We start from the raw sequence: 10170 nt of genomic DNA, 5'->3' as shown, positions 1-10170 counted from the left end.
AGGTAAATATTGCACAGGCTGTCGGGCCGCTGTTCGGAGGGCTGCAGCGAGACCCCCCGTGGGACGGAGGATAGCGTGGGAAGCCTCATTAGGATCCGGAGGCTTCCCCCTCCCGAGGTGAGTACCCCCCAGGGGCCGTTTTTCTCGTTACAGTGTTTCGAAGTATTTCAGCGACAAAATTAGAATTGCAAGCAGAATTTCCTAAACTTATACCTGGTACAAACCAATCCAATCTTAATTGACTAGTTTAATCATATCCATGTAGTATGAGGGTGAACATATTGTATGGGTAAGATTTCATATTACATGAAAGTGGTAAAATTGCTCCCTCAAGATAGAATGTGTGTACGCACCACAGACCCTGAACAAGCATGCAGCATTTTTAGATCTGACAAGATTAGCTGCATGCTTGTTATTGGTGTACTGCAGCCAAATAGGTCAGCAGGACAGCCAGGCAACTGGTATTGCTTAAGAGGAAATAAATATGGCAGCCTTCATACAACTCTCACCTCAAGTTCACTTCAAATAAAGGAATACAACAAAGGCCAATTCTATAGTTCTCTACTGACAAGTGTACTTTGAAGGGGAACTGAAGTAAGAGGTATACGGAGGCTGCCATATTTATTTCCTTTTAATCAATACCAGTTGCCTGGCAGCCCTGCTGATCCTCTGCCTCTAATACTATTAGCCATAGCCCCTGAACAAGCATGCAGCAGATCAGGTGTTTCAGACTTTAAAGTCATATCTGACAAGACTAGCTGCATGCTTGTTTCTGGTGTTATTCAGATACTACTGCAGAGAAATTGACCAGCAGGGCTGACAGGAAACTGGTATTGATTAAAAGGAAATAAATATGTCAGCCTCCGTATACCTCTTACTTCAATTCCCCTTAATTGCAGAAGCTGCATTGGTATAATCTGTGGGGTGAAGCATTGCCCACAGCAGCAAACTAAATCTTGTAGAATATATTCCAGAACAACATTTGAATTCTTCACATTTATTGAACATTATTTACACTAAAATAATATTTGTTAATTAACACCTAGGAAAACAAAACTAAAAATCACACATCACTATGTACAAGCGGATTGTTTTTACACCTCAGGATCCACATGTATTGTTCACACTGGCAAACCTCTGGCGAAGGCTGTGCAGGAGATGTTTGGGGAGACAATCCAGGGAGCCAGATAAGATCTCCTTATAGAAGACAATCGTTTCAAGACACAGCCTGCAAATTACACATGAAAAGTGCAGTCAGTGACACGAAGCAATAATGGCCAGCACAAGGCAACTTCTGAATCTAGCACATGGATGAGATATGTCTGTTTCTGAATGGCAGCTGCCTAGCTAGAACACTGGTTAGTAGTCCATTTTTTCATGTTACCGCATCAAATGCATTTGGCCCCAGGAGCAGAAGCCTGCGAAAGGGACATAGTCTGCATGTCGATATGTTCCAGTTCATTCACTACTGCATGAAATAGATTTATAACAGCTTTGCTACGATAAATATAGAACTACATCATACCCCAGCAGCGCCACATCTACTCCATTCACATGCAGTGGCTGGGTAGTGTAATGGTTAAGGGCTCTGCCACAGGAGACCTGGGTTCAAATCTCAGCTCTGCCTGTTCAGTAAGCCAGCACCTATTCAGTAAGGAGTTTGTTGGGCAAGACTCACTAACACTGCTGCTGTCTACTGAGTGCGCTCTAGTGGCTGCCTCACAAGCGCTTTGAGTCCGACAGGAGAAAGGCGCTATACAAATACTTTGTATTTCACATAAATCTTGGTATCTCCAGCTTTCAATGGTACTGAGCACACTCAGGGCCCTGCACACGTGTACACATGGTCCTGGCGTCGGTCAGCAGGACACGGGAGAAGTCGAAAGATGGCTCTCCCAGCGTGCAGCAAAGTAGGTGGCATAATTTGGGATCCAGCTATTACCGGCATCTGAATTAAATGTACACACGCTAAGGAGCTATAGCGGCGCAGATATCCAGTGCTATGAGTCAGCTAGCAAGCGACGAAAATACCTGCTTCGCTGCAAACCCCCTGCCACTGTCTCTACATTCAGGTTAGTCAGAATGGATAAACAGAGTTTGAAAAATATCTAGAGGTTTTGCAGCAGATAATTTAAAAGGAACCAGAAGTGAGAGGAATATGCAGGCAGACATATTTATTTTAAAGAGACACTGAAGCGAGACTAAATCTCGCTTCAGCTCTCATATATAGCAGGGGCACGTGTGCCCCTGCTAAAACGCCGCTATCCCGCGGCTAAACGGGGGTCCCTTTCACCCCCAACCCACCCCCCGCAAAAATTGGTCGCTAGGTTGGTCGTAGATTAGCCCTTCCTGGAGGCATCGCTAACGGCTGCAGCCCTGCCTCCAGTCGCGTCTATCAGACGCGCATCGCCGCCTCTCCCCCGCCCCTCCTCTCAGTGAAGGAAGACTGAGGGGCGGGGGAGAGGCGGAGATACGCGTCTGACAGACGCGCGTGGGGCAGGGCTGAGGCGGCTAGCCCTGCCTCAATGCGGAAGCGCTCCCCCGCATTACGGAGGGGATTTGGGGGGACAGGGACCCCCGTTAAGCCGCGGGATGGCGGCGTTTTAGCAGGGGCACAAGTGCCCCTGCTATATATGAGGTCTGAAGCGAGATCTATTCTCGCTTCAGACTCTTTAAACAATGCTAATTTCCTGGCTGTCCTGCTAATCCTCTGTCTCTAATGCTTTTAGCCATAGATCCTGAACAAGCATGCACCAGATCAGGCGCTTCTGACAAGATTAGCTGCATGCTTGTTTCAGGTGGGCAATTCAGACACTGCTGCAGCCAAAGAGAGCAGCAGGGCTGCCAGGCAACTGGTAGTATTGAAAAAAATAAATTAATATGTCTGCCTCCATACACTTCTCACTTCAGGTTCCCTTTACAGTGAAACAAGCTTTTACCCCGCAGAGAGTGAAGCCTTAAGCTGGCCACTAATGGTCCAATTTCTAGCGAGAAATCGTTAAAGCGATCAGAAATTCTGATCGGATTGGTTGTAAATAATCTCCATTGGTGGACACAATCGATGATGAACGAGTGAAAAAAAAGTCGCCCGAATGAATTTTTGAACGAAAATTTGGATTTTCTTGGTGGTTATGATAGATAGGTAGCAATGATTGGTTAGTTGATGGTGTAGTGAACGATTTTTCGTCCGATCAGAATTTCTGATCGCTCGAACGATTTTTCGCTAGAAATTGGACCGTTAGTGGCCAGCTTCAGGATCCTATTGAGACTTCACTCTGTAGTCGGCAGCCACCCCCCAATTGCAGAGCATGAATCGGGGCCTCACAGCTTCCCTTTCATATTAAAGGCCGTGCTGCAGCCCGCAGCTCTTACTTACTGCGCATGCGGGCTCAGCCAGCTAATGCACGGCCATGTACAAGTAAGAGGAGCTGCACGGCCACAATATGATTAGAATAGGATCCTCAGGCTTCTTTCTCTTTGTGTACCCGAGTTTCGGTGGGGGGGTGGGAAAGGTTAGGGGTTGGGGGTAAGGGGATGGACACTCAGGCACCCTGGGACATTACAATAGAACACTTTAAAGAGAACCCGAGGTGTGTTTGAAGAATGTTATCTGCATACAGAGGCTGGATCTGCCTATACAGCCCAGTCTCTGTTGCTATCCCAAACCCCCCTAAGGTCCCCCTGCAATCCCTCATAAATCACAGCCGTGCTGTGAGGCTGTGTTTACATCTGTAGTGCCAGTCTCAGCTGCTCCCCCGCCTCCTGCATAGCTCCGGTCCCTGCCCCCATCCCTTCCCTCCAATCAGCAGGGAGGGAAGGGATGCAGGCGGGGACTGGAGTTCTGCAGGAGGCGGGGAGAGCAGCAGACTGACACTAGAGATAAACACAGCCAGCTCTGACAAGCTGTTTGTCAGAAGCGTGGCTGTGATTTATGAGGGATTGCAGAGTGCAGGGGGACCTTAGGGGGGTTTGGGATAGCAACAGAGGCTGGGCTGTATAGGCAGATCCAGCCTCTGTATGCAGATAATATTCTTTAAACCCACCTCGGGTTCTCTTTAACGGACAAAATAAATAGGTGTACAAATTACATTTTTTTTATCTAATGCGTAATCCACTGACACTTAGTAGAATTAAGGGCTCTTTCACACAGAGCCCTTTTTCGGCGTTTTAACGCAAAGTCTGTACTTTGCGTTAACCCTGTCACACCCGACGCTGCGTTTCGATGCGTTGCGGTACGACGCACCCGGGCACATTTTATCGTTAGGAATCGGCGTTTCCCCTTCGGTTTAATTAACTACTACCGCCGCTACTCAGCGTCGCACCGCAGATTCCCGACGACACGCCGCAACGCGTGCAGGAGCCGTTCTCCTGCACGCTGTTCATGTGTAACCGGCCTAAGTACAACCCTGCTGCATAATCCTAACAGCCTGAGAGGCTTACCTGACCAGAGATCTGGGCTGCACAGAGAACACTAGCACTTCATTACTGTGAGCCTGTAGAAAGGAAATAGAAAAGCCTGTCAGAATCCTCTCCTACATCCCAGCAATGGCAGGGCTGCCCAGCACTGCATCATGTGACCGCTTACCGCTTTGTGATGGGCCAGCAGGTTGTTAGCGCATCCTCCAAAGATGAAGATCTCACCCTCTTTACTGGAACATGCTGTATGCCACAATCTATAGACAAAGAAGAAAGCTGCAAGCATTATCAGGACCTGTAGCTGAAAAAGCTCACATCTGTGCTGTTTTATTCTTACCAGGTGCTAGTTCTGAAGCCATACTATGTGGAACTAATGGGCACTGTGCAGCCTTTCTACGTCATCACCACTGGCTGCTGCCGCCACATACAGGGTGGAGCCCCAGCAGGTCCCCAGAATTTAATTAGACTATAGATTGGACTACCAACTCTCTCCCCTCTCCATACGCACCTGGCCTCCACACTGGGGTGAAGGCCTGGTTTTGGCATCACCAGGTATGTAGTGCAGCCATTAGTGACACTTCCCCTACATATAGAGGTGTTTAAAGGGCACCTAAACTGAGAAGGATACAAAGTTTTCCTTTTCAAAAAATACCAGTTGCCTGACTCTCCTGCTGATCCTATGTCTCTAATACTTTTAGCCACAGCCCCTCAACAAGCATGCAGATCAAGTGCTCTGACTGAAGTCAGACTGAAACAAGCATGCTGCTAATCCAGATGTGTTATTCAGCCACTACTTCCGCCAAAGATCAGCAGGACTGCCAGGCAACTGGTATTGTGTAAAAGGAAACATCCATATTCCTCTCAGTTAAGGTTCCCTTTAAAAGAACCCTTATCTGTGCTTTCATTAAAGCTCTCTCCTTCCCTCCATACAGCTACCCAAAAGGTGTAGTGAAATTTGACTACAAGCTTAGTTTAAAGGGGAACTGAAGAGAGAGGTATATGGAGGCTGTCATGTTTATTTCCTTTTAATCAATACCAGTTGCCTGGCAGCCCTGCTGGTTTATTTCTCTGAAGTAGTATCTGATTAAAACCAGAAACAAGCATGCAGCTAATCTTGTCAGATCAGACTTATAAGTCTGAACCACTGAAACACCTGATCTGCTGCATGCTTGTTCAGGGGCTATGGCTAATAGTATTAGAGGCAGAGGGTCAGCAGGGCTGCCAGGCAACTGGCATTGATTGAAAGGAAATAAACATGACAGCCTCCATATACCTCTCTTCAGTTCCCCTTTAATGTAGCTCAGTCTATCCTGGCCGCTGCCACCTCCCATGTGATCACTCCTCACCTCCTTTAAGCTGGTGGTCATTAGAAGAGGGTGTGAGAAGAGATCACGTGAGGAAGCCTAGTGGAGCTGCACAGTTTTACAGCAATTCTGCAAGAATCTAGCTCAGGCCTGGGCACACAATGGCTGGTGGGCTGAAGGAAGGAGGCCCCTTAGTTAGAGGGCCGCATTCCGCTCCTCTCTACTTCCCCTCCCGCCATTTGTTAAAAAGTACATTCAAACACATGTACAGGAACTCACCCAATCCCTCGCTCCAGTGGCGATCTCCATGGCAACGGGCTGCACTTGGGAAATGTAGCCAGATGAAGAAAAAACACATCCCTGGTCTAGCAGAAAAAAACTAGTGCAGTACGAAGGTGGCTGGGACAGGAAGTGAGGGAACATCTCCCCAATGGAAACTGCAATAAAACTACCAAAGCTTTCATGTCATCTAAACTAAAATAATCTTTCATAGAACTAGGCTTTAAAAGGAGTGAGACCTATGGAAGCCATTGCCTGGCATCCTGCTGAGCTTTTTTATACACCTGAACCAAGCATGCAGCTAACCTTGTCAGACGTCTGATCTTCATGCTTGATCAAGGTCTATATTAGACACCGGATTAGCAAGACAGCCAGGCAATGTACATTTAAAGAGAATCCGAGCCAAGTTAGCAAATAAAAAAAAAAGCACCAATTACCTCCTCTCCCCGCCACTCCTAGCTGCAGCCATCCATCATTTTTACTTCTGTGACCTTTCGGGTCAAAATGCTGCAGATAACCGCATCTGTGTTCTCATATGAGAGCACATATGGCCTCGATTCATCAAGACTTATCGAATTGGTTAACGACAGTTCGGTAAAATACCGAATTCGTTGATTTCAGGATTCATCAAATTTATCTACAGCGGTTAGCGAGCATTCGGTAATAATTCGGTAATCATTCGTTAGTGATTCGTTAAAACGGAAGAAAGTGCAATTCATGAAAATGAAAGTGGGCGTGGTTTAGCGTTACATTTAGGATTAGTTATCTCCTTCACTGCTCTGTCGTTATTCCTGTCAGATCATTGCTGACAGAGAAGATGGAGCCATTTGAAGTGGTTATGTATCAGCTGAGAGTGAATCAAAGGCGCAGAAGGGCAAGAATAAGGTCTAGATTCTAGAACCATATCAATTTACAAGAGAATCGATTTATTTGCTATAACAGGACATCTGCATTACTCAAGAATCATCTTGTAAGAGAACACAGGCAGTGCCAGGGTTAACTAAACTGCTAGCTGCACTATATTTTTTTTAGAAAAGGCTCCTATCAAGCCGCAGCTGGCGAAACTGTGTGATTGTCCCAAGCCACTTCCAGAATCCCGGTCCAGGTGTTAAGCCCTATTCAGAATGTTGCTACATTGTGTTCAAAGGACTGCCTTTTACCCACAATTCCATGGGAATCTTATGGCCTTGTGTTAAATTACCGCTGTAAAATGGAAATATCGACACGTTACCGAATGGTTATCGATATTTTATCGAATTCACACCAAATGCAGAAAAATCTTGATGAATACAATTAGAAATCGATAAACTTTGAATTTGGTAATTTTACAAACTTGAAAAAAATTATCTCAAAGACAATGGTGAATCGAGACCATAGCTAATTGACGTGGAGGGGCAGGGGAGAGCAGGCAGCAGAGAGCCTATTCGAGCCAGTTAGAAGGCTCTGATTGGCGGGGAAGGGGCGTTTTCCAGGCGTTTCTTTAGCCTGCGGTGGGATGACCCTTCCCCGTTAGTTTGTTGACATCCTGAATGTCAGCAGATTGTGGGGGGCGGCTAGCGGGGCGCAGCGGGCACAGAGCGGTGATCAGGGCACACAGAGGCATGTCCTGCAGATAGGAACATGCCTCTGTGTCCCTTTTCAGGTCTAATAACCCACCTCAGGTTCTCTTTAAAAGGAAATAAACATGTTAGCTTCCATATCCCTCTCTCACCTCAGGTTCCCTTTAATAGCCTTCAGCGCTGTAAATCGGGTGTATACTTTATTCCCGGTATCTGTGTAAGTCCATCCAACCTTCTGCTTTCACCATTACAAATCACCTGCAGACAGCTATCTGTTACCAGGCAGAAAAGCTAGCCGCACACTTGTCGATCTTCAAGGCAGATTGGATCACTGATCCAATCTGCTAGAAATCGATGCCCCAGCATGCCCTCCAGATCAGATCGTTCTTTCATTCCAGGATTACAAGATATCCTCTCTGGAGATTCCATAGTAAAATAAGGCCTAGTACTTACCTGGGTTTGTCAGCATGACAGCTTTGGAAAGGAATCCATTCATTAGCCCTGAGATTATATATCCACGTATCACCTAAATAAAAAATCAAAGTCAGATTAAAGCCGTAGACTAATAACTTCCCTAGTATGTGATTAGAGAAGATGTAATTCCTCCCAGGCCCAACAGCTGATACTCATCTGTCAGTCAACAAAGCAGAAAGTCTCCTAATACTATACTGGTATCTGCTGACGCTCACAGGGAATAAAAATGTGATATTGCTTGTATAAGGAAGCATCATATGAAGGAAGGGCTCGTCTTCAGGCTCTAAGATAATCACCAACTTCAAGTACCTTAAACATTTCAGCCCGCGGGTATTTTTCACATTTCAGCGCTCCTCCCTTTCATTCCCCAATAACTATCAGGATTTATCACAATGAAATGATCTATACCTTGTTTTTTCTGCCACCAATTAGGCTTTCGTTGGGTGGTACATTATGCTAAGAATTTTTTTATTCTAATTGCATTTTAACAGGAATAATACGTTTTCGGCCATTAGGGCTGGTTCAGACGGACGTTTGGAGGCGCGACGCCTCCAAACGTTCGTTGGCGTTGCGTTCGTGATGCGTTCAGGCTTTCAGCAGCGTTCACATTGCGTTCGGATGCGGTCGCATTTTTTCTTCCCCTAGAGGGACATTACCCGTCGCGGTTAACCGCTCCTTGAACGCCAGTGAAAATCGGGACCCGAATGCCGCGTTTGTGCAAACGCGCGTAAAAGCTTGGTACAAACGCTCCCATTCACTTGAATGGGAGCGTTTAACGCCAAGCCCCGAACGCTGGCAGTAAACGCTCTGCAAATGTCTGTCTGAACCAGCCCTTATAGTTTTACTATTATGTATGGTGACAATATTTTATTTTGAAATAAGGTGCATTTTTTCAATTTTACATCCATCACTGATTTTTAGCCCATCATTTAATAATAGTATGCCCTCTTGACATACATAGTAAAACTACACCTACTGAGTTTGGGGAATACATTTTTTAAAAAAATATTTGGCCACAGGATGTCCCACACCCAGTACTTCCTATTCCTGTACAATAGGTACGCTATTGGAAGTAATATGTTGCTGCATTGTAATCAATGGATGCCTGCGATCATGGTGGCCTAGAGAGGATATAAATTAATGGGAATTTTGTTCCCATTCAAAAATCTAACGATCGGCGGCGGTAAGCGGCAGAAATCCGCGAGCAGGAGGAAGTGCAGCAGCTCTATTTAAAAACAAACGATGTTTTTTAACAAAAAAAGTGATTATTCGACGGACGAGAATGGATTGGCTCTGGAGACTTTTGTCCCCTGCAGTCAATCCCCCATGTTGCCAGCAACATCGCGTTTCCGAGCTTCTGCCTGCAAGATCGCGTGCACAGCCCCCCCCCCCCCCAAGCTGCAGGGACCTGTCTATCGCGTTCCAGCGGCTATTGCGGAAAGGAGGCTCGCATCCCAGCGGCAGAAATGGTTAAAGGCAGCCTGAAGTGAAAGGAATGTGGAGGCTGACATATTTATTTCCTTTGAAACAATACCAGTTGCCTGGCTGTCCTTCCAATCATTCTGGTCAGTAGAATCTGAATCACACACCTGAAACAAGCATGCAGCTAACCCAGTCAGATTTGTCAGACACAACTCATCTACATACTTGTGCAGGATCTATTAAACTATTACAGATGGAATATTAGGCAAACTGCCATATTTATATCTGTTTAAACAGTACAGTCTCCATAAAGTTGAAGAGAAATCGAGAGCCCAATATGGTGTAGGATGTCAAAATTGATTGGATAAATGAAACAGTGAGATGGTAATACTCACAAACACGGGTTACCACCTAGGTAACCACTCATTAGGCAGGTGAGGAGATTAGACCTGTCCTCACTCAGGATTAAGAAGTCTCTAGATAAGAAGAAAGGGGGTAGATCACCCCTCCACCTGGGGTGGACTCAAATATATTGGTAGGTGAGCAGAGGCGCCAGAAGGATAAAAGTACATAACATTTTTAAAAAATTCCTGGGAGGAAGTGGTGAACTCGCCTTCGTTAAAGCAGACACCAAGGACTGTAAATATATAGATATACACATTTATTGAAAACACCCCAAAGATGCAACGCGTTTCGCGGGCACAGCCCACTTCTTC

General features: G+C 46.0%; 1 protein-coding gene across 2 annotated transcripts in view; it reads right to left on the bottom strand.

Annotated features, from left to right (window-relative positions):
• Positions 1-981: 981 nt before the first annotated feature.
• Positions 982-10170, bottom strand: part of KLHDC2 (kelch domain containing 2) — a 48284-nt gene continuing 39095 nt past the window's right edge. The window contains exons 10-13 of one of the 2 annotated variants that reach the window (XM_068254168.1): positions 8012-8084; positions 4586-4673; positions 4441-4493; positions 982-1228 (exon numbers count right to left, since the gene is read on the bottom strand). In XM_068254168.1, the coding sequence (XP_068110269.1) occupies positions 1102-1228; positions 4441-4493; positions 4586-4673; positions 8012-8084 (341 nt within the window). In that variant the 3' untranslated portion in view covers positions 982-1101. Of the gene's footprint in view, positions 1229-4440; positions 4494-4585; positions 4693-8011; positions 8085-10170 lie in introns of those variants that run through there. The other variant, XM_068254169.1, reaches the window with a different exon arrangement.

The sequence above is a fragment of the Hyperolius riggenbachi genome, chromosome 9 (genome assembly GCF_040937935.1).
Source record: "Hyperolius riggenbachi isolate aHypRig1 chromosome 9, aHypRig1.pri, whole genome shotgun sequence".
NCBI classification, from domain to species: Eukaryota; Metazoa; Chordata; class Amphibia; order Anura; family Hyperoliidae; genus Hyperolius; species Hyperolius riggenbachi.
Note: the sequence above shows the minus strand (reverse complement) of the source record. Positions and strands in the feature narration are given on the sequence as shown.